We start from the raw sequence: 24257 nt of genomic DNA on the forward strand, positions 1-24257 counted from the left end.
TTTTAAATTTGGTGTTGCTGTTGACTTTAACATTCCTTTGTAGTATTGTGTGCTTAAATATTTATTAATGCATGAAAACAAATTGAAAGCATTTGGAAACAGTTACATAGTTCAATTTGTTTTTGTTCAAATTGAATGAAATCCAAAGAGTAAACGGCCCCCATAAATGATGAAGAGTAAATTAGTTATTAAAACAAAATATTTGCTAAATTCAGTCTTTGACTTCAAGGAAATAAGACAGATGTAAACTCAAAAAAATATGCATATTAAACACAAACCTATTGCATATTCCTGTTAAAACATTGGCTTGAGGTTTGTGTGCTTCTTTAAGAAGGAAATTTGCAGATAAGTAGATTCTTGTATTGTATTAGGTGATAACTGTGAAATGCACAGGTTGTTAGAAATGTGATTTGCCTTCTCCTCGGCCCCTTCCTTTCCTACTCCCTTGTCCACTCCCCTCTCCGATTGGTGGCGGTTCTGACATCAAAGGGAAGTCATCGCTCTTTCTCCGCTGTCTTGTCTCTGTGTTTTTCCCTCAGTAGCCATCATGCTAGGATCAGTTAATTGGTGAGTAGTGGATTTGAACAAAGGTAGTAGGTAATGTATGTGGTTAAACGAGAGGGGGAGCACTGACAAAGATGCATACACCATATGACGAATATTGAAAGTAGTGTTAAATATCTGAGTTGTATATGAAAGCTGGTCAAAAACCCCTCTGAGTAAACTTAGCCTCTATTACAGTGCAAACTTCAGATGTAATATACCTGGGGGAATTCTGTCCCAAAAAATGAAGAATTCTGCACACGTTATTTTAAAATTCTGCATATTTTGTCAAAATAACACTCTGTAATCACGCCCGTTTCAGTTATTTTGGTAAGTTATTTCAAAATACTGATCAGCAACTACGTCTATAACAGTACAAACACACAAAAATTCCTCCAGGAGTAGAGAGTTAAGGGAACACCACAACCCAGTTCTTGTTTGTCCCCTCACCCCTGAGCCCATTAGGGCTACAGACACCCACACCCCCTCCCTCCCAAAGAAACAGTCTCATGCTGGTCCCAGGCTTGTGTGGAACTTCCTGCACGCTGCCTCCTTCCTTCAGGGCATGGTGAGAACCACAGCTACTGAGAAGCCTTCACTCTTGCCCCACCTCCCCCTGCAGTGTCTTCTACTTGTGAGCTGTGCTCTGCCAGGTTCAGTGACCTCTAGTGGAAGCTCTGCAGCCCATTTCTGAGGAGAAAAAGGAAATTCTGTGCAAGTTCTGCATGCACAGAATTCCCCCAGAGAGAACTGTTTTTATTAATAGATTTTGCTATCAAAATACTTTTAATTAAAACTCTTACTGTAAAAAGATTCTATGCTATTTTTAAAAAAGTTAAGTTAAAAAAATAGAAAAGTACATCCTAAATTTTTTCATTTGGAGTTTGTCATGCAAATTCGTCTAAGTTCGTGTTAATCGCTTTCTTTTCTACATGTAACCATGCTTATGGCATAGCACCTCCAAAGTCTAACAGTGCATAATCAGAAAACTTTAAAGTTTCTCTATGAATCATTGACATTATTAAATCTTGCTGCGTTGTTAGCAGTTGTTCTGCATGACAGAAGCATAGGGATGTCACTTCCAGGATGTCTAACAGGAAGCTGCATTGTATGGCACACTAAACATGAGTTTATAATATTTATTTCTCAAACCTATATTAAAATGTTTTGCTTTCAATTAAACTTTTATGGGAATGTCACTGCAGGAGGAATTTGGAGAGTGCAAAATTATGCCCTTCACTTTGTAGGGAGAAGGTAGGTTGACCTGAATAATCTTCTTTGCTGGAATGTTCTTAAGATCTGTTTCTTGCAAAGCTGTGAAAGTTTACCTTACTCTGACTCAATTGCTAAAGCTCTATAACAGACCCATCATTAAATATAATTGGTATCTGAGGGTCATGTAGTATTCCTGATATGTGAGTGTTGCCAGTTGATCAATTTTTAATTTTAATTTGTACTACACGGAGTTACTATTAAACCTTGACATTTATCACATTATGTATGCTTGGGCAATGAGAACTTAACACAGTTTTGTGATGTAATTAGATTTTTAAAATTAGAATTAAAAAACCGTGTAATTTGCATCCAGACTCCAGACAGTGATAGTTGAATAGATGTTGTTTTTCAATTATGAACAAGGATCAAAACTCTTGAGTCTTTTTTCAGTTTGGATTTCTCTTATCAATTGCTCCAGTATTATATTGGCTGTATTCCAAAACACACTGATTCCATTGTGGGAGATGTATAGTGGAAAACATTAACTGGAAGAACAGAATCTCCTTGAGCACAGAGATCATTTCTTATTTAAATATGGATGAAGTTGATAGCGCAAACAATATACTTAAAAATCAAGCTTGATGTAAAGCTGATCAGCAAAGTGGAATTAAAATTGGGCTTGTGCCTTTCTTTGCTTTTTTGGGATACATAAAGGTGGCCTGAAGTTGTTTTTGTTGTTGCGCTGCTGCTATTTTTAAGAAAACAGTTTCTAATGCTGCTTTTTTACACTAGAAATTCAGGTTTTGTCTAGATTATAAAATTCTGATTTGGACAACCAGTGAAAAGGTGACATCACAAGAGAATGAAAGTTGAGCTACTGAGAGGGGAAGGAAGTTTTAATGATAAAACTGGTTTTTGTTTTTTCAGTATGGTTGGGTTTTGTTGTCTTTTAATAAGACCTATTTAACTTCCATGACTAACATTTTGGAGAAGGGCAGCCTTTGTTTAAAGACTCAGCATCCTCAACCCTTTTACTAAGGTTCTTTCAATAAAGCATCCATGAGATCTCCCAGAGTTTTCCAGCTAAAGCAGGTAAGACAAAACTTGATATTACTGTACTAACATTTCTAATATTTAAAAAAAAAACAAGTCTTAAGGCTTTATATATATCAGAGCTAAAGGCACAAGCCCAATTTATTTAAAAAAAAAAATAACAAAAAACCTTACAGACCACCTCTATAAACTGCCTTACAGATAAAATTTAGAATTTCAGGGCTTTGGAGTGTTTGTAACATTTGTTAGTTTCGTTAGTAGGTAAGAGTTGCTTATCATAACAATAAGCATCTGAAGAATTACTTTTAAAGAGTAGGATGACCAGATGTCCCGATTTTATAGGGACAGTCCTGATTTTATAGGGACAGTCCTGATTTTGGGTTTTGTTTTCTCTTATATAGGCTCATATTATTCCCCCCTGCCCCCCCCCCCCCCCCCGCCCCATCCTGATTTTTCACACTTGCTGTTCGGTCATCCTATTAAAGAAGAGCGCATACTCCACCATTAGAGTTCTAAATAGCCCAAAGCACTTCAAGGGCAGAAATAATAGCACAACTATTAATTCCTGAAATTGTTTTCTCCCTCTCACCCTGACCGTCTTTCTCCCCACCCCACCCCCTGTCTATCTTTCTGCAGTCATACTTGGTTCAAACTAAAATCAGTAGATTGGGAGAGATCAGTCATTTTTCCATACAACCGTTTGTGCAAGCCAGTGGACGTCCCAAAAAATAGCTCATGTACACAATTTTTTTTGTAAAAACACAAATTTCTCCAAAGAATATATTATAATGGACATCTAGGCATTAAGGAATAAGCTGGAAGATGGTCTTGGGTACTGCATCTGATCTTGATCCCCCTGCTGTTTTTGTTTTGTTTTTCTCACTTGCTATGTGAGAGATATACACAGAGTGGGGAGAATGTGACTATTCAAGACAATCAGGAAGACTTTTGAATAGTAAAAGTTTTGTCAAATCATCTGAAAACTGATGGTGTCCAGTGTTCGGTTACTTTTAACACCTACAGTTAATGTAACAGTGGTAGGTAAACATTTTCAACAGAAGTGTGATTCAGCTAACTGTTCTTACAGGTGTGAGAAATGTGTGTGCCAAATATCTGCATATTTGCAGTCTCTGTTACAGAGTACACTGAGCATATTCTTAACCAGAAGATTGGTCCCATACATAGTTTTGGATTCCTCTACCCCAATTGTCCCCAATGTGGTGCCCACGGGCGCCATGGCGCCCGCTGGGGCATTTATGTGCGCCCGCCTAGTGCGCAGCAGGGGAGAGAAGCCGCGGCCTGGCACCTGATGGGGACAGAGAACTCAGGCTGCGAGCACCGTGTTCTCTGTTCCCAGCAGGCACGGGGCCCACCTAGCGCCCAGCAGGGGAGACAAGCCACAGCCCCGTGCCTGCTGGGGACAGAGAACTCTGGGGCTGCAGGCTGTGAGTGCCGGTTTTCTCAGTCCCTGACAGGTGTGGAGCCATGGCGTAAGCGAAAGAGAAGCCACGGCACCACGGCTGCTGGGGACAGAGAATTCTCGGGCTGCAGACTGTGGAGGCTGGTGTTGTCGGTCCCTAACAGGTGTGGGGCAGTGGTGTAAGCCAGAGAGAAGCCACAGCCCCACGCCTGCCACGGACAGAGAACTCTGGGGCTGCAGGCTGTACTTGTACAAATACAAAATAAACCTTGAAAAATTGTTGGTGCCCACCACACACTTCTGAAAACATGAACGTGCTACTGGCCACAAAAAGGTTGGGGACTGCTGCTCTACCCTATATTTTGAAGAGATGACTTAACTCTCTTCCATTTTGCCATTTTCTTCTATACTCTCTCATGAGGCAGTCTACGGAAACCATTAATTATATGCTTTATGATGGAGGGGCATTTTTAGCCTTGAGTTTTAAGGTGCGTCTCTCTGTGCCTATAGGTCTGAGAGATCTCTGCATGTCACAGGATTGAGCACATAGAAAGCATATCAGCAAACTCTCTCCCCCTTTAGAGTAAGTTAGTTAATTTCCAGACTGGAACGAATCTTAGAGCCCAGCAATAATCACATGTAATGGGGACATTCCTAGAGTTTTAAAGAGTTGGGTTTTTTGGGTTTTTTTATCTTGCAGAAGTTTTTTCTGTAAGTTGAAGATTTTGTGGGTTATTTATAAAGCCATCCATAGAACTGTTACTGCAGCCCAGCAGCTTACATGACGGATTACTGTCTCGCTGCTGTACATGAGGCATCTTGCCTTTAGTAGAGGTTTTGTGTGTGATTTTAGAATTTGATTAGGTCAGTCTTGCTCGTATCCTCATAACACTGACAACCCAGCTTTGGGTTTAATCACTGGATTGAAAGCCAGGCATCATTTAAGGATTTTTTTTTCTAGTGCTAGTAATTAGTGAGAGGTGGTGGGTGTTTAAATCTTCTTAAGTTCCAGAACTTAAGAACAAATAGTGAGTGTAAACATTTTTAAATTACAATTTTTCATACATTAAAAATACAAAGAATTTTTTCCCCAAATTAGACTGGGTTTTCAAAGAAGTTTAAAGGAGACAAATGCCCAACTCTCACTGAATGAAATTTGAAATTCAGTGGGAGATGAACATCTAGCTCCCTGGGATTCCTTTGGAAAATCTTAACTTTTAAAATCATAAACATTACAAATAGCTAAAAATGAATTTGACAAATCCACTGGAAAGTCTCTAGGAAAGGGGAATTTGGATGTGTTGTATTGAAATACAAGAAAAAAAAACTTGAGTGCTTGCTCATGTCTATTGCATGCTAGGTGTGTGCATGCCACGTGCAGAGATGCGGAAGATTTTTTTCCCTTAGTGGCATCTGTAGGACTTGGCCCTAGCACCTTCTGGAACCCCGCACACATGTGCTTGTATAAGGGTGCTGCGGGCTCTGCACCCTCTCAATTCCTTCTTACCACCCATGATAGTTACTTGGAACCAGTTCATTGCTCTCTTGCAAGGCTTTCCCAATGGTTTGGACTCTGTAGTCTGTTGTATATAGTTTTTGCAGTTAGTGTATTTAGTAATCAGTCAGTACTAGTGTATAGAGTGTAAATAGTGGGCCCAGTTGTCGAGGGACATCATCCCAGGGACTGGGGATGTCCCCATCCCCAGGTCAGTGAGCAACCTGCATTTGAGCAGTTTTAAATCCCTCAGAGAAGCTCATGTTAAGAAGAAAAATCTCTGGCAACTGTGCATGTGGCATGTGCACACCTAACATGGAATGGGCATGAGCAACACATCTCCAGGAACAACAGTTATGAAAGGTTGGTAAGTGTTTTTTATTCTTTTTCATAATTACGGTAGTGCAAATGCACAGAGTTGGGTGAATGGAAACAGGATGATCTTAAGAGACTTGTGTGGAAAAACTAACATTTTTATATATGATTGATTAATTTGTCTATCTATGCCTTACAGATAATACTTACAGATAATGCCTTACAGATAATACTTCTGGGAGGTTGTGTGGATTGATTCATTGGTATATGTTAAAACAGTTTCCATCTGTGGTTTTTACAAAGCATTATAAGTAATAGTAAATGTTCAAAAATGAATTATTTAGCTTAACATTTTTATTTTGCATGACTGAAAGATAGTGACTACAAACAATTTTTTAAAATACTTATTTTGTAAGGTGCTAATTACACTTAGGTCTTAACTCTGTTTTTAATGTGCCCTTTGCTGTAACCCACTAATTTTCAGTTCCAAGACCACAGTTAGTGATGATTTAAAAAGTTAAATGGCTCTGGTAATAAGATGTTTAGTGCCTTTCACCTCTACGCTGTCAGTTTGAATTTAGCCTACTTTACATGTGACTGGAATCTACCAGCTCATGCCTGTTCCATGTCCCATGTGACATGTTAGATGTTGACGCTTTTCTAGCGAGGAGAACAACATCCAAAAATCGCCATTATAAATGGCATTAAATGGAAAACATCATGACAGGTCAGACTCTTTGGTCCAAGACTAACATCTCACTTCCCTCCAGTCACAGTTGAGGCATATTGATGCTTCATTAGGGGAAACTTCACATTTTCACCTGACCTGTCACTGAAGAACTTCAGTTTTCAGAACTGTTAATCTGGTATCCAATTAAAGAAGAGTTTTAAATTCACACACAAATTTAAAAAGTAGCATTAAAATTATGTTGACTTGTAATACAAAGAAATAATTTGTGTTTGTTCTGCTTGGGCTGATTTACGTGAATGGTTTATTGAAGATTGCAGAATATAATTGCATTAGATAATTATTACCATTTTTTCTGCCTATTCTAGCCATGATGAATGGTTTTGATATCATTTCACAGTTACCTGCTTTTATAGACACATATTGAGGTTTTGCCTGTTCATGAATTTGTATTGGAATGAACAAAATATAAGACTTAATTTTAAGTTTTAAAAGCTTAACACTCAACTATTCACCCTGCAGGTTTGAGCTGAAATAAAAACAAAATAAGAGATCATAGGGCTATGTATCCCAAGTATCTGAAACATCTGTAGGAGTTGTAGATGCACCTCTCAGGAACTGACCCAGAAATGGGTACTAAGTAAACTGATATGAAGATTGGATTGGTATGAAATATTGGGTTGAATAATTAATCCAGTCAGTAAAAAGATCTATTTGCATCATATGTAATATATTCATTTGGCACACTTGGTTTTTTCAGTAGCCTTTACTGTTTCCTTCATATGATGGAGAGCATAGATCTTTTAAAATGTGATGCTTATAGATCAGAACAGATTATAAAGTATTTATATCTAACAAGTGTGGAAAAGAAATTTGATAACTTTGTATTCCCATAATAGCAATATTCTTGACTATTAATGGAAAACTCTTGTTTCAGCATAATTTCATATCAGACGCTACCAAGAAATATGCCAAGCCACCAACCCCAAGTTGCACCCCGTTACCCAGAAGGCTATAGAACCCTACCAAGGAACAGCAAAACAAGACCAGAGAGTGTTTGTAGTGTGACACCATCAGTTTATGACAGGACCATAGGACCAGTAACAGCTGAAGAAAAACGGAGATCTATGCGGGATGACACAATGTGGCAACTCTATGAATGGCAACAACGTCAATTTTACAATAAGCAAACAACTCTTACTAGACATAGTACTATAAGTAGTCCAAAAACCATGGTCAATATTTCTGATCAGGTGATGCATTCCATTCCCACATCACCTTCCCATGGTTCCATAGCTGGTTACCAAGGATATTCCCCTCAACGGACATACAGATCAGAAGTGTCCTCACCAGTGCAAAGAGCAGATGTAACAATTGACCGCAGACATAGAACGCATCATGCCAAGGTGAATGCTTTCCTTATACATAGTTAATAGACCAACTTATTTCCAGTTTTCTTCTTTAAATAGAATGGTTCCAGGTAACAGAACTCTGATTTTCCATGTTACTTTGGAAAGTTCTGCTATTGTACATGTATCATAATGTAGGCATAGTTACATGCCACTGTTTTTATGAAAAAATAATTACTATATTAAATTTTTGTTTAAAAGAAAAAAAATAACTTCTCCTATCACTTACACAGGCTACACCTGACTTTATAAAGTCATTTTCTTTTAGAGAATGGAGAAGTGTTCTCTTAATGGTAGTAAATTTAAGCTTGTTTAGCATACTCTACATTGCTGTGAGACAGAAAGCAAGTCAATATTCCCATTAGTCTACAGAGCAGGGGTCCCCAACGTGGTGCCCGTGGGTGCTATGGCGCCCAACGTGGCATCTGTGTGCGCCCACCTACTGGCCGCCGGAATTCCACAGAGAAGTAGCAATGTCAAGAAGCGCTGCTGCCAAAATGCCGCTGATTTTCGGCGGCATTTTGGAGGCAACGCTTGGCATTGTCACTTCTCGGCAGCTGCTTGTCCAGCGGCCATGCTCCTCGGCGGCTAGTCATCAGGCGCCTGCCATGCTGAAAAGGTTAGGGTCCACTGCTCCAGAGTATCTTAAGGGAGTCCAAACAGGTTTCTGAAGAAAAAGGGCATTTAGAATTTCTGGGATGTAATCAAGTCCAATCTGATTTTTGGAAATGATAGTAATCTTTCTCAGCTTCTCTTCAGAGCACTCAAGGTCCTTGCCTATTTATTTTTCTCACCTTCAGCCACAAGTCAGACTAACTTTCTAGTTACTGTGAAATTATCCAGTGAGATCACTAAGGAACAGCAGAACCACATGCATGTGACCTCAGTGACCCTCCATAAATCTGATAGCCCTTGCCAGCACGAGTCAGAGGGAATAAGCTAGAATCATAAACCTAGATCCCCAACATGCTTTTGGTAGACTTGTTAAATTATGCTATGCACATTGTTTCTGCAGTTGAGAGCTCCTTTTAAAAAATCGTGCTGTTACAAGTAGGATGTAAAACTAACAGTTTTCCTTCCCTACACTACAGTAAGGTGCTCAAGGATTTCATTGAAGCTGTTCCTTGAACTCTGACCCAGTATTCTTCATGAAATGTCGTGGCTTCCTGCAATACTGAAGCATGGAAAAGCTTTAAAAAACTTTAACGATCTTTAAATTGCTTTGTGTGTTTTCCCCTTTAGGGTTGAAATACCTCCAACCGACAAAAGAGCGTTTTCTTTCTGTTTTGAAGTCCATTGCCCATTACTGCTTTGGAAATTTAACTCAACATTTTATGCATCCCCGAAAAAGAGCATCATAGTCAAGTGTGCACAGGACATATACTATATCTTATATAACGGTGTCTAAACTAAGTTTTCAGTTTATTTGTATAATACATTTTACTAGTATTATATATTCAATTATTTTTAGCCAAGTTAATCTAGAAAGTGCCATTCATTGTCATCTACTGATTTTAGGTTTTCAGGTTATTTATTTTGTACTTTTTAACATTAAGATAAGTTTACTCATAAAACCTTTAACACGTTGCTAATTCCTTTTTTTTTTAAATGTACAACTTAGGGAACTGAATGGTTTAGGATTGATAGTGCTGAAATATTAGATTGAATCCATGTCATCTTGATAGAGATCAAAAGATATTTTAACAAAAGCCTTGAAATATTTCATCAAATTATTCAGTGATCTGTCTAGTTCTCAACAAAAAGTGTTTCATTAAAAAATACCACAACACTTGGTCCCAATTTATTCTTGCTAGAACTCTAAGTGGAAGGGCCATGAACTGAAAGAGGCATGAAGACTGAAGTACTTTTTCAAGTTTAGAAGTGGTCCTTCCAGGGCATGGATTCCAGCACGCTAGAGGATTTGAGTTGCTTTTGAATATATTTTGTAGACCAACAGAGGACTTTGTTATTGTCATTCTCGGTATGTCTATACTGCAGTTAGAGACCTGTGACTGGCTCATACCAGCTGATTCGGGTCTCATGTTGTGGGGCTGTTTAATTGCAGTGTAGACTTCTGGGCTTGGGCTGAAACCCAGGCTGTAAGACCCTGTCAGGTGTGGGAAAGTCCTTGAGCTTGGGCTGCAGCCTGAGCCCAAATGTTTACACTGCAGTGAAACAGCCCCACAACCTGAGCCCTGCAAGTCCAAGTCAGCTGGCATGGGCCAGCCAGGGGGTTTTATTTGCAGTGTAGACATAGCTCTGGCATGTTTCATAAGAATGAAATTTGAGTTGAAAAAATATATTAAATTCCTATTTAACTCTCAATGTAAAAGACTTTGGCAGACAACCATGGATTATAACATGCAGTCTTGTTTTTCCATAGCATGTCTTCATGCCTGAAAGAAGGTCGATGCCAGCAGGTCTGACTTTACAGCCTGTTACTCCCCAGAGCCTCCAAGGCAAAACGGTAAGTTGCACTTTTATTTAGTACATCATTTTTTATTTAAGAACAATCCATAAAATAAAATATGCAACACTGCAACTTTTCTGTTTGTAGAACTTGTATTAAATGCAGTCTTCAATTACCAAAGATTTCCAAACCAAACAAGTTGATTCTATTTGATAACATAGAGGATTTGCAAGAATAGGAGTTTTAGTTAAAATTTTCTGCCAACAAATACAATTCTCTTTCTGGAAATAACTCTCATTTACACATTGAGTATCTTATTTTGGAAACATCTAGGACAGCAGCAAGCTTTCTGTTATAGGATTTTTCCAACATGCATTTAACAAAGAAGTTGCCTCTTCTGAATTTTTAAGAATAGTACAGTATAACTGTATTCAGTAAAATAATGTGCTCTTATTCACCTGTATACAGCATTTGTCTTTGTAACAGAATTAAGACTTCTCTTTCATTAGATATTTTCCATTAATGGTAATGGGTCAATGTAGTATTGCCAGCTCCAAGAGCTTAAAACTCATAAGATTTTTAAAGTATGTTTGAACTCCCCTTCCCTATCCCCAAAGTTTGAAAATTACAGGTAGAAATTTGTACCTTAAATCCATATGTAATGTCCCTATATACAGGCCCCATTTCCCGTTTTGCACTTTCTCTCTGACTCCATTATTGCCCTCCTTCTGCCCAGAGACCTCCCTGCTTCTTGCAGCCCTCCACATCAACCCCAGTAGGCTACTGGAGCTGCTTCTTTCCTTCCTTGGACTCTGATCACCAATAACTTCCTCTTCTTACACTGTCATGCTGGGGTGAGGCTGCTGGGGTGAGGCTGCTGAGCTGGATGGGAAACAAAGGGTTGTTCTTTCTGTACTTGTTCCACAGGGCTTTGCCTTTTATGGGCAGCCAATGGGTACTGTAGGCAGCAGCCAAAGAGAAAAACTGTACATGACTCTGGCAAAATTCCTGATTTGCCTGTATTATCACAAGAAGCCCCCAGAATCTATCTGATTTACAGCACTCACAGAATGTGTCAAAGATTGGCAACACTATCACTAGCTGATATTGAGAGTTGGTGCAATCTATTACGCATTGTTCTTCTCTGTGATAGGACAAGTATGCACACAAACCAAGGATTTTAATTAATATACCATAAAAATTTACTGTTAATTTGGAAATTATGTTCATGCAAGACTTCTCAAAGAAAATGTTTTCATCCCTGAAAATATCAATTTCTTATGTATTTACCATACGGAGATGTTGTTATCTTTAATTTATTTCTATGAATGTGGTCATGCAAAGAAATTAGTTCTGTTTAAAATTTATTTTTTTTTATGTGAAAGCCTGTCCATTTTCATTGGGAACACATTTTAAAATATATTGTAGTGACCTAAATCCTTACTGGATATTTTCTGGAAATAATACTTCAGTTGGTACTGAAATGAACAGTTAAAAAGTTCAAGATTAACCATTGTGGAACTTGATTCTTATATTGTGTTTTTCAGTGAAAGCTAGGTGGGATTGACAACTGAAGTTATAGTAAAATTATTTGCTCCCTCTAGTGGACTTCTGCAGTATATGCACACAGTTGTACTGACGTGTTTTGTTTGTGGTTAGATCAAGAAACAAATGACCTTGTTCACAGACTCTTGTTCTGTGTTTCAGGTAGGGTGACCAGATGTCCTGATTTTATAGGGTCAATCCTGATATTTGGGGCTTTTTCTTATATAGGCTCCTATTTTCCCTCCCCCCTGATTTTTCTCACGTGCTGTTTGGTCACCCTAGTTTCAGGAAATGGATAGTAATTGTTTTTTCATTAATATAACCTCATTGTACATTTTTCCTCCCCACTTTTTGATTTGGAAATTTTATGAAAAAAGAGTAAAAGTTAATCTACTATATTCCTGTATGATTTTTTCCTACTTGAATTCAATAAATGTGACAACAAAGTCAGTTGCTGTGGAAATAATTGACCGCTCATGAGACTTACTTTAGGTGGGGAATAAGCAACAGGAATAGGTGAGCTGTTTACAAAACAAAAGTCTGGGTATTTTGGGGGGAGGTGGTTGTTTTGTTTTTTGTATTTATTTTGTTTTGTTTGCCAGTATTGCTAATAAGAAAAGAGAGGATCCTCAGAAAATTATACAGGCAGAGATGTTCCTAAAAATAAGGCTATTTGAGGTTATGCAGGTGATAATAGTTGCACATGACTTTTCTTTCCAAATAATCTCTATTTTTAGATGTTTAGTTAGAGCCTAACCTGTAAATTGCTGGTGGCTGTAAAGGTACAATATCAAGGTATATTTATAGATTAGTTGTTTTGTTATAAATCCTTGAGGAGGTGAAAGGGACAAATTCTGTTTCATGCTTCTGACACTTTCTTCCATGCCATATGCTTGTTTTGATGGTCTTTGGTTAGTCTCATTATTAGTAAAACAAAAGGGCTTTTAAATATGTCCTCTCCCGCACCCCCCCCCCCAAAAAAAACAAAACACCCACATGCAGAGGATTACCAAGGACTTTTTAAACAGATAAAAGAGAAAGTAGGTCACATTCTGAGCCTACCAGCCTTGACAATGTTTCTTTTTAAATAGTTTGATTCAGTAAAGGGTAAACTTCAATATTTCCTCCCCATTCTTTTTGCTATTGTATAGACAATATTTTCCTGGGGGTTGGAATATCTTGCTAGTGGGTCTTGCCCACATGCTCAGGATCTAGTTGTTCGCCATATTTGGGGTCATGAAGGAATTTTCCCCCTGGTCAGATTGGCAAAGACCATGGGAGGGAGAGGGCGGTTTGCCTTCCTCTGCAGCATGGGACACAGGTCATTTGTCATTTGCAGATTTAAACTAGTATAAATGGTGGATTTTCTGTAACTTGATATCTTTAAAACATGATTGCGAACGTTAGTAACTCAGCCAGAGGTTAGGAGTCTATAACAGGAGTGGGTGGGTGAGGTTCTGTGATCTGCAAAATACAAGAGGTCAGACTAGATAATGATGCCTGGTCCCTTCTGACCTTTGGGTTCTGGCTTCCTCCTCTCTTATATTGATATGGATGACACTTGTAGCCCCCACCATTGTAGTGACCCCACTGATTTTTTTCTGCTGCAAGCTCCTAACCTTTGTGCCACTTGTACACAAAATTCTAATTTCTACCAATTGAGGTTCAAGTGCTTTGAATTCTTATAAATTTTATGTTGACCTTTTGTTCTAAGTTCTAGGGAAGCTGTTTGGGGAAAATATTATAGTGTACGTTTTTTAAAGGAATTTAACACGTGTTTGACATATTAACAGTTAACTGTGAGAAGATGCCTTTAGTTTAATTAAGTGTTGTTCAGGACACCAGTTAACCTATTCTCCACTCTTTGGCTTCTCACACTGCACTCCTTCAGCCAGAGGAGCTCACGCTGCTGCTAATAAAGCTGAGACGGCAGCAAGCTGAACTGAGTAGTATCCGGGAACACACACTAGCACAGCTCATGCAACTAAAACTTGAGGCCAACAGCCCAAAGGTCAGCTATGAAGTAATATGTGCTATGTACCATCCTCACTAGCTCTGAGCCATTCATTAATCAAAGTTTACGTTATGCCATTAGTGCAAAGTTCTCTGGTTAGCCATTGTTGCCTTGCATATGTGATGTTCAGCTATTAACCCTTTGAATTCTTAACGCAAAGCTTGAGAGTACATTACTGAATCAAAATAGGGGGTAGGAACACTTCCAAATGTACTGTTTCCACAAAACTGGAAGCAAAATTACGGGCTCTCTAGATTGATTGGGTGAAATATACTAAAATAAGTAATAGTTGCCATAAACATAAATAGTTAACATTAAAAGTATTATGGTAGATAATAAAGTGAATTTATTTTGATTATTTGCCTCATCTCAGATGTGATTTGTTTTCTATAATTTGTTCAAAACTAGGTCATTCATTAAAGCACATAAACTTATCAAAGGGTTTATAGTTGCTATGTAGTCATGTATAGAAAATCCACATGCACGTACTGGTTTTCTGTGTGTATTAAGAAAATTGTTACTAAATTCACATGAATAAAGAAATGAAATCGCAAGTTAATACCTCATCAAACAAAGGTATACCTTTTTCTGTGTCTTCCTGCTTCCTTGTCTAAGTTAATATGCTTGGCTTTTTAAAAGTTTAGTAGTTCACTATGATATTTGTAGGAAATTTTAATTATCCATTTTCTCTTGTGCTCAAAGCAGTTTATGTAAAAATGTATAGAAATGTAACATTAGTTTTTAATTAAATTGAAAGATCACTGGCTAGTTTAACTCTTTCCAAACTGACCTTTTCATACGTTCTGCACCTTCTGTCCCTTTCCTTTATCTTCTTGACTGCTGCCTGCTAGAATGAGATTCTTTCACATCATCTTCAAAGGAATGCCATATATTTGGATCATCAGGTGGGATTAGCAGCTTTTTCTTTGTTTGTCTCAGTGTGTGTTGCGTGCTGTTGCCGAATTTAAAGATGCCAGATATTTGAAGATGGTTTTTATGAACTGGAGTTGCATATTTTATATATTACCTTATTTACAGATCACAAAAAAACTTAAATTTTATTGAAAATTGGATATAATGAAATAATAAATCTGAGCATTAAATTTATACCAGAACGTAGTTTCAATTCTCAGATTTCAGTTTATTCCTGCTGTTCATTGCTTTCCTGTAATGTAACTAACTAAAATTTCCTCAACTTTTTATCATCATAACCAAACGCATCAGAGTTTTCCAAACTGACAAGTGTGACAAGCATACTATTCATAGCGAACAGCTATTTCTGATTATTTCAATGTGTTCAGAACAAAAAAAACTGAGATGTTTCTTCAAGACATGGATCAAACTTGAAAGTACATTTTAAACAAAAGGCAACTTACCTAATTTTGGTTTTTGCTAAGCTATTTGGTCATGAGTTATGAATGAATAAGACTTTACTCCTTCGTAACTCAGTTTTTTCTTCTGCTGAATTTCAGAGTGAGAGCATAATACGGTATTTGACATCAAAATCTGTTGATAAAAGAAACAATTGGGATGTGATATTCAGTTCTTTGTCTTCAAGCCAGGATCAAATGAAATTTGCAAATGGGTTCTGCAAGAGAGCTTTTTAAATGGAATGATACCACCTTTGACAGAAATAGCAGAGAAAATCGTAGCAAGTACTTGAAAAGAAATATAGGCAAATAGATGTTTAACTATCATTTTTTTACATGAAAATCTCAAAACTGATTTTCAAACACTGCATGCTGAATTTTACATCTTAAACATTACACTTAATGCAAACAATTTCCTGACTGTTTTTGCACCTGGACATCCTACGCATTGCTGCAGTAGTCAGGACTTCATTGAATTGTGTGGGGTTAAAAAAAAAAAAAGAAGAAGAAAAGAAAAATCTGGCTTGATTTTTCTATCACCTTGCACTTTGAGTGGTCACTTACAAATGCAAATTGAGTGCAAGTTTGCATTCAAGATGAAATGCTACCATTCTGATTTGGTTGTGATTTACACTCATCTTGCACTCAGTTTGCATTGATGTATGTTGGTAAATGACTATCCAAGATGTGAGGAGGTAGACAATCAGAACCTCTGTTAGTTGTGTTAGACCAAAGTATTTCATCCAGCTCAAACATTTCCAGCTTTGATTTTGTTAATGCTTATACAAGATGTTAAACTACTACTTATGTTCCATTTTTTAATATTATTGGTTGGTTACAGGGTTTGTTCAGTGATCTGTCAGTGTGATATTCTGATTTAAATAAAGGAAATTGAGAGGTAGTAAAGCAGTTCTTTACTTGCATAGTACGTCAGGTAAAAACTGATTATTAGAATTCTAGAACAAATGTAATTATCTTATAAAGTTGAGGATTGCAGAAATACATACTTCTGCATTTGTTGAGTTTCTTAAATTCATTTAATGCTGGCATTTAAAAATATAAACCAAGTCTCTGCAGTAGATCGAGGAAGTGGCTAAACTACACATACAGTAAGAAAGAGGCAGTTAGTATAAAATGAGATTCCCAGTCATAAAATCATAGGGTTGGAATAAATGTTCTGGGTCATCTGCACTGTTCTTCTCCCCTCTCCCTTTGCACTAGAACAGGATTGTCTCATATACTAAATAAATTCGGTAAGAGATTGTAATCTTCTTGAACACCTCTGGAGCTGGTGTTTCGGCTACTTCCCTTAGCAAATTAGTCCATTATCAAATTAACTTTATTTTTAGGATGATAAAATTCTACTGCATAGCCTAAATTTTTCCTAGTCTAATTTCAGGCCAATGCTCCTTCTTTACAGCATCTTTAATCACCTTGAATAATCCTTTGCCCTCTTTGGGTTGCTTAATTTCAACTTTATATATAAATTATACACTTCCTTTTTTGACTAGTCTGTAATTCCCTAAACCTCTCTTCATGGTGCATGTAGCTGCACTCCAATCCTTTTATCTTGGTCACCCACCTTTTGGATTGTGAGGAACTCAGAACCGTGCACATTGCCTACTGCCTCCTAACCAAGGCTGCACTGTACTCCACTCTTCTCAGTGCTACATGCAAAACCTCATGTACAAACTAACCTGTAGTGATTGCTGAGGTGTCTCAGTGAAATATTTCCTGTGATTAAAGTTAGTTTTACAAAGCCCAAGAAATAATAGGAACTTTTTTACTAGAGGGTAGTTCTATATACTGCTGTTTTCCTTGGAGAGGCTGATGATTTGTTACATTTTGATTTTTGTTTTCTGTAGTTTTGAGTACATAAGGACAGTGCAGCACAAAATTGTTTCTAGACGATAGGTTTCCTTGAAATCTCATGGCCAGCAGGAGTTTAAATCACCAATTAAACACCACCTCTTTTAAGATGGGTTGAACCACTCTTGTGGCTGTGGTATTGAGGAGACATCAGAGGAGCCAGACATGTTTGCTGTCTTTTTGGCAAGTGCTCGCTTGGGACACCAACAGTGATCACAGGCATAGTCTATTTGCTTGCCCAGTGCATGCTCTGTTATGAGGGCAGTAGTATAAATGTAATCGTGGCATTATATGAATCCAAAGGATTAATTATCTAAGTATACTACTAAATCCATTTCCAATGGCTTCTTTATTGCCCTTTTTTCCTGACCATGCTCACACCAAGCAGTAATAATCACAAATGGAAACATCAAAATTTCAATTAAAGACTGTGTCCACAACACAAAAATGTTTTTTCACCGTTAAATGGATGTTTTGTTAGAACCTGCACCCATTATCAGAGGGCAATTCCCTAAATAGGTCAAAGAACATAACTGTAATTTTGTTACTGATGATGAAAATCGCCAGTAATAAACTACTATACTTTTCAGTGAGATTGAGTTGTGTATTTTAGGGTTTGTTGCTGGGCCTCATCACCAGACTATATGAGCACCTCCCAGATTCATTAGATGGGCATACTGACGTACCTGTTGGACTGAATGAAGTCTTCTGCCTTCTTCCTTCTCTGATATTAGGAATTTCTGCTGGAGGTAGAGATTTTTCTGGGGCAGGAGACAATTTCACCTCTAGTCAGCCCTGGATCAAGGAATCTGATAAGAAAGAGAGTATCTTTTGTTCAGTATGCATCTGTTTTTTATGGTTTTCAGCACTGAAGCTTTTTATGGTAAAAAAAAAAATTTTTAAAACCTCAGGAAAAGTCAGAAATTGAATAATAGAAGAGAACTTCCTACAGGAAGAGTCCCTGCTCTCTAGCTGATCACAGTTGTAATGCAGTCAGCGTAGTGGATGCTGTGAAGTTTCATCTGTGCAGACAGATGTCAGTCACATGGAAGAATACCTGATTAACTTACAAACCTGTGGAGCAATGGAGAGGAAAGAGGGAAAGAGAAGGGAAATGAACATCTTTTTGGTAAAACTCCACTGAGAGTTTTCTTGGATGTTAAGCAGATTTTAGATTCGCTTATAATGTTGCTCTGTAGTCTTTGGTGTTATAGCATCTGAGTATAATATACTCTCAGATTTTAAATGCTAACTATTTAATGGGTTCAGCTGCTTTTGTGTGTCTTTTTTTTAGGGGGAAATTTTGTTGTTTCTCACACTTAGAAACTTTCATATACCACACTGAGTGTAAAAAAGCAAAGCAAAGAATGACATCAGTTTTGGGGAAGGCTTAGTGATCTACAGGAAACAGCAGGCTTATATAAGATAGGATTCTTGAATTCTGTTCAGAGTTCTGCTACTGACTTGCTTTGTGGCATTGGGCATTTCATTAAACCATTTTGTACTTTAGCTGGCTTATGTGTAATACTTTTGTGATTGGGTTCCTAGGGGAGGGGGTCGTGCTGAGGATGCTCAGTTAGGGCATATTGCAAAGATAGTACCCAAATATATGCTTACAGCCAATTCTTATTAACTAAACTAAAATTTATTAAAGAAAAGAGAACGTATTGGTTCAAAGATCAGTATACATACAGACTTAAATACAGTTCTGACATCAGTTTCATAGTAGAGATGGTGAGCTTTGGAGTTGCATAGAGTTCTTAGAATTAGTCCATAGATTTAGTCCAATGTCCAATACCTGGGTGATCCGAATGAATTTGGAGACCTCAATCTTGCGGCTCCGTGCTTCCCCTGATAAAACATGAGCAGATTTGAGATGAAAAGATCAGGTCCCGAGAGTCCTTTATACAGTTCCTGAGCAGCATGCAGTCCTTGGGTGAACAATGGGCTTTTGACGTAACCTTCTGTTTCCTAACGATCACCAGTAATTAACTATATGGATTAACATAAGGTAATTATCCATTAAGCAGTTTATAGGCAGTTTACCACAAACTTTAAAGAGACACATGGGTGAAATAATGTCATTGTCTTAAGTTCCATCTAAATGTTATTTAGAATACAGCCCTAGACAGGAACCTTTTGGTTACATTGTCAATCTCTAACAAGACAGGGTGTAAACATAGACTACTACTATCACGATCTTCTTCCAATTCTTTAACAATACAAGTTTACATTTTAAAGCTGTAGCCTGTCTAACATGGCATGGCCCTAATTATATTTACATATTTTTCTAACATGTCTCTAAAGGTTGAATCTGGGTCAATTAGCCTGCAAGTTACCGTACTTAACCCTTTTTGGCCATGTGTCACAATTTTAGTTTAAGTTTGTAAAAAGAACTTTGTATCCTCAGATAAAACTACTATATAAATGCACTATTATTATTGTATTATGGTGCAGCTGTTCTGTAAAATTTTGTTTTCCTAGCACTCATAATACAATTTGGGTCTGTTTTTGAGTTAGTTCTGTGACCAAGTTGCTGTCTTACTCAGTTTAGGCTCCATTTTGCTCTACCACTTCTGTTCATATCTGTGGGTTAGTATTTATAAAAAATGGTAGTGAAATTGAATATATATTGTATTACCTCTTGACAAATATTAAACATTTAACAGTCTGTCAATAAAAAAAATTAACTTTCACAGGGATATAAAAATCATGATTTCTGCTGGAATGGCCTTTTGGTCAGTACTTTGCATTGTTTTGTATAGAGGATTGATTCCCAATTGTTGACCCTCCCTGGTATTTAGGGACTAGGATTGCTGTTGAGTAGTTACCTTTCCAATCAAAATTATGAAGTGCTGTTAACCTCCTCTAGTAGAAATGGAGGAAGAGGTCCCCGAAGATACAGTAAAAGTTGTGTTATCTTGTACTTTACCATCTGGAAAGCTCTAGAAATGGGCATTTTAGGATGCCAGATCTGGGTGGCACTCACCTTGGGCAGCTCCCCGCAACCGGTGACATGTCTCTACTGCTCCTAGGTGGAGGAATGGCCATGGGAGCACCATGCACTGCCGCCACCCTTCTCCAAGCACTAGCTCTGCAGCTTCCATTGGCCAAGGACCATGGCCAATGGGAGCTGCGGGAAGCACCAGAGGGTGGAGGCAGCTTGCAGAGCTGCCTGGCCATGCCTTTGCCAAGGAGCAGCAAGGACATATTGCTGCTTGCGTGGAGCTACTCAAGATAAGCACCGCGCAGATCCAGCATCCTGAAACCCCTCCTGCGCCCCAACCCCATACTTGAGACACTCCCCCAGCAGCTAAGCTCCCTCCCAGAGCCTGAACCTCACACCCCTTCTTGCATCCTAACTTCCAGTCCTGAGCCCCCTCTCTCACTCAAACTCACTCACTCACTCTTAGTTAACCGGAATTTTTGACTTACCAGCACCCCCCAGTCCCCAAATATGCTGGATAATACTGTAGTATTAAAATTACAGCTGCCTGGAGGATGACAACTCAGTTTCATAATACTTTTCAAATTTTCAGGATTTGTTTTTGTTCTGTTAGAACAAAACCAAAACCTTTCAAATGTCTTCACAAAACAGAATTGTGTTTAAAACATTTGTTTTTGGATTAAAAGATCAGTCTCTCAATTCAGGTCCGTCTCTTGCTTACTCGCTCACTCTCTCTAGTCAGAGGTTCCAGAGCCCTGGACCTTAGAAAACTTGGTAGTAATTAATAAGTCTCGGTGAAATGGTTCAGCTTGGAAACAGCCTATTTAGTTGACAGTATTTTGGATCTTTAGTTAAAATTATTTTGTTCAAGTTGTCAGCAATTTGTTATATAGTGAGTTTAAATTAGTTCTGTCACACTTCAGTTGTTTCCAGAGGAGCTCTTGACTGGTATACAGCATTATTAGTTTTGTCTAATATTAACATGGACCGGGACTGCCATAATACACCACCTCCCTCCAGGAAGAGGGGAGACCCTTGTACATCATGAAAGATGTAGTTCAGATACTTGGTATTCCCACTCTCTTCCATAGGCTCATCTCCCTGTTCAGACGACAACTCCAAAAAGGCCATTCGTAATAGAAATTTTTGTTTTCAAATTTAGCCAAAAAATTGAAATTTGTCTGTGGAAAATTTATATAAAAATTAAATGTTTTATTTTTACTAGCTCTGGTTTTTAGTAGTTTTCTATTTACTGCATATTATGAGGAACCTCACTATTGTAGATACGGTATTTTCCTTTAACACAGGCCAGTTTAAAATTTGGTCACATGACTCAAAAATTGCCCTCTTAGTGTAGAATGCTACTGATCTGCTAACAGGTAGTTATCAGCTGAGACAAACTTGTGTAAAGAAGCTAGAGCAGCAAGTAACTCTTGTTGCAAAGTAGGACAAAAACAGAGCCTTTGAGAGTTTTAGTGAGCTCTTAAGTATTTTATGTGTGACTATTACCTTATTCTGCTTCTCTTAGGCTTGTCAACAATATACTATAGGATTAGGGGAAAGAAATCTTGCTAGAAAAATGGTACTAAAATAAATACTTTCAAATGTTCCCTGTGGCGTAAGGATCTTTACCTAGTGGGAATGAAGTAAAAATAGACAAAATGCAGATAAGTGAGGAATATTTCACTTTAATCCAAGATGGGCCTGCTTTTGTCTCTCAGACTCTGCTGCTGACTATAATAGGTATATATTGTCCTGTAAATTAAGACAACTGTCTCATTAGAGGCACAGTATAAAATATATTCCCCACATATAAAGGAACCTCAGTATTTCCCAATAATACCTGGTAACCCATTGTGAATTAATGAATGTTGCAGATGAGTGAATAAGTGAATGCACAATAAAGCAAAGAATGTATCACAATATACTTCATTTAGTAATTGTATTTTACTTTATTTGTAATTCAGATTTGATTCTTCATAGTATACTAGAAGTATTTGCTTTTTAAATGTAATGATTATAACTTCACTGAGAATGGAAGGAAAAACAGTTGTTTTGGTACAAATTATGGGGTCCTTAGCCAATGCAAATTAGTGAGGTACCACTGATACAGAAGATTGAGACCCCGCTAAAACTCCACACAGATTGGAATTTTCAGTTTATGGGGAAATTGTTGTCACTTGGGTTGGAAAAAGTCTTTCAGTGGGCAGCAGAGCAGCAGCTTGTCGTCTGTCACATCAAATTGGTGAGACAATAGTCCGTATAAAAATCTACTGTATATACAGTCGTGTTAAGAGAGATCACACACATACATCCTCTACAACTGGATGTAAAATTAATGTAGCACAAGAACTGGTTGAAATTTTTTATTCAAAGGGTTTTTCTACAAAAATTGGCATATCAAACTGGACATTTCTAAAGTAAATATCCATTTTTGACATTTTTTGAGTTTTTGTTGGGAAAACAGAATTTTTCACCCCTAAAACTGAAAATTACGGTTTTTGGTTTTTCAACAAAGTCTAAAAATTTCTGAAGAAAATTTTTGACAAACTTTTTAACTTTATATTGATTTCTGACAGGAACAAAAATATTTCTTAACCAGCTCTACCTAACACAATATTCAAAAATCTTATAAGATTGTAAGAATTCTCACCAGCATGCTAGCATAATATGGCCATTTGCTCTGTACGTTGCTTGGGGTTTTTTTGAATGCCTAATTCTATAATTTTTTTCCATAAATGATCGCAGAACCTGTTTTGAACAGTTGCACTAGTGGCAGTAAATATAAATGATTTGTTCTGCAAATATGGCAGCACATATGTCCAACCTAGCTTGAAATGTGCAACAGATGGTTTCATAGCCATATATGGGTAAATGCAATAACTAATATAATTGAGTATTTTTGTATATAAAAAAGTGCTGCATAAAAATTTCTGCATTGTTAATTGTGAAGTACTAGTATAGATCATTGTAAACTTGATCTTAGTATTCAGTTCCGGAAGGGCTCAAATAACTCGTAACATACTGAAGGTGTAATCTACATTTTAATGTTGGGGGGACTATTTTATGAAATGGTTCTCGGATAAGAATTTGGATGTTTCTTACTGCATATTTAAATGACTGTATTTGTGTTTTAAAGTACTTCAAATCTAGCTGGCTTATTTCTAAGTAATATCATGGTTTGTCTACTCAGTATTTTATCCAGTTGTTCCTGATGTTTTACCTATTGTAACTTGAGTTTATTGGTGAAACATCTGAAGTAATTAGACTTACTAATGACATGAACCACAGTGGAAATTATGCAGCTTTTATGAAATATTAATATAGTAACATATTCTTTTGTATATGGGAAACATGAGTTTGATATTTATCACTTAGGTTTTTCAAATATTTACTTTTTCTAAATGATGGAATCTGTAAAGGCATTGGTGAAAATTTAAACTGCTGCATTATTAGAGAAAATATTGAAGTAGAGGCTATATTTACAGTGTCGTCTTTCAAATCTAGCTATGGTGTAAACTGATGTTTGCTGTATGCTCCTCCTGATTTGAAATAGATGAAAGAGAATGAACCTTTAATCACCATGGTTCACACTATGATTGAGAACTCGGCGCTAAGACCACAACTGTACCAGCAAGTAAGGTCTTGGACAGTGAATGAAATTGCTTTATCATCTGCGAAAATTTTCCTCAGTGACAGTTTTTGGTTGTTCTTCAGATTTACTCATAACATCAGTGTTTCTCTTATTTGTTTTGAAAAACCACAAATCACTCATGCTTTATAAAATGCTGCGATATTATTGGCATGGCTTTTGCTGAACGCTTTTGTTGTTGAGTATGTTAAGTGTACCCTTTTGGATAACTTTTTCTGTCTAGAATGTTTGATCGTTTGGTATCATATGCAGGTGTCCAGTAAACTCATAAAATTTCCAACAAGCTTCCAACATTTGTCTTAACGTGGTCCT

The 24257-nt window shown here is 37.4% G+C and overlaps 1 protein-coding gene across 2 annotated transcripts in view; it reads left to right on the plus strand.

Moving 5' to 3' along the window:
• The window catches only part of LOC116834140 (pleckstrin homology domain-containing family A member 5-like), a 229995-nt gene extending 206114 nt beyond the window's left edge, over positions 1 to 23881 (plus strand). Inside the window, exons 10-12 of one of the 2 annotated variants that reach the window (XM_032796044.2) lie at positions 7667 to 8135; positions 10522 to 10605; positions 23801 to 23881. In XM_032796044.2, coding sequence (XP_032651935.1) covers positions 7667 to 8135; positions 10522 to 10605; positions 23801 to 23839 — 592 coding nt within the window. In that variant the 3' untranslated portion in view covers positions 23840 to 23881. Of the gene's footprint in view, positions 1 to 7666; positions 8136 to 10521; positions 10606 to 13984; positions 14191 to 23800 lie in introns of those variants that run through there. The other variant, XM_032796042.2, reaches the window with a different exon arrangement.
• The last annotated feature ends 376 nt before the right edge of the window (positions 23882 to 24257 follow it).

Source organism: Chelonoidis abingdonii, chromosome 1 (assembly GCF_003597395.2).
Source record: "Chelonoidis abingdonii isolate Lonesome George chromosome 1, CheloAbing_2.0, whole genome shotgun sequence".
Classification (NCBI taxonomy): domain Eukaryota; kingdom Metazoa; phylum Chordata; order Testudines; family Testudinidae; genus Chelonoidis; species Chelonoidis abingdonii.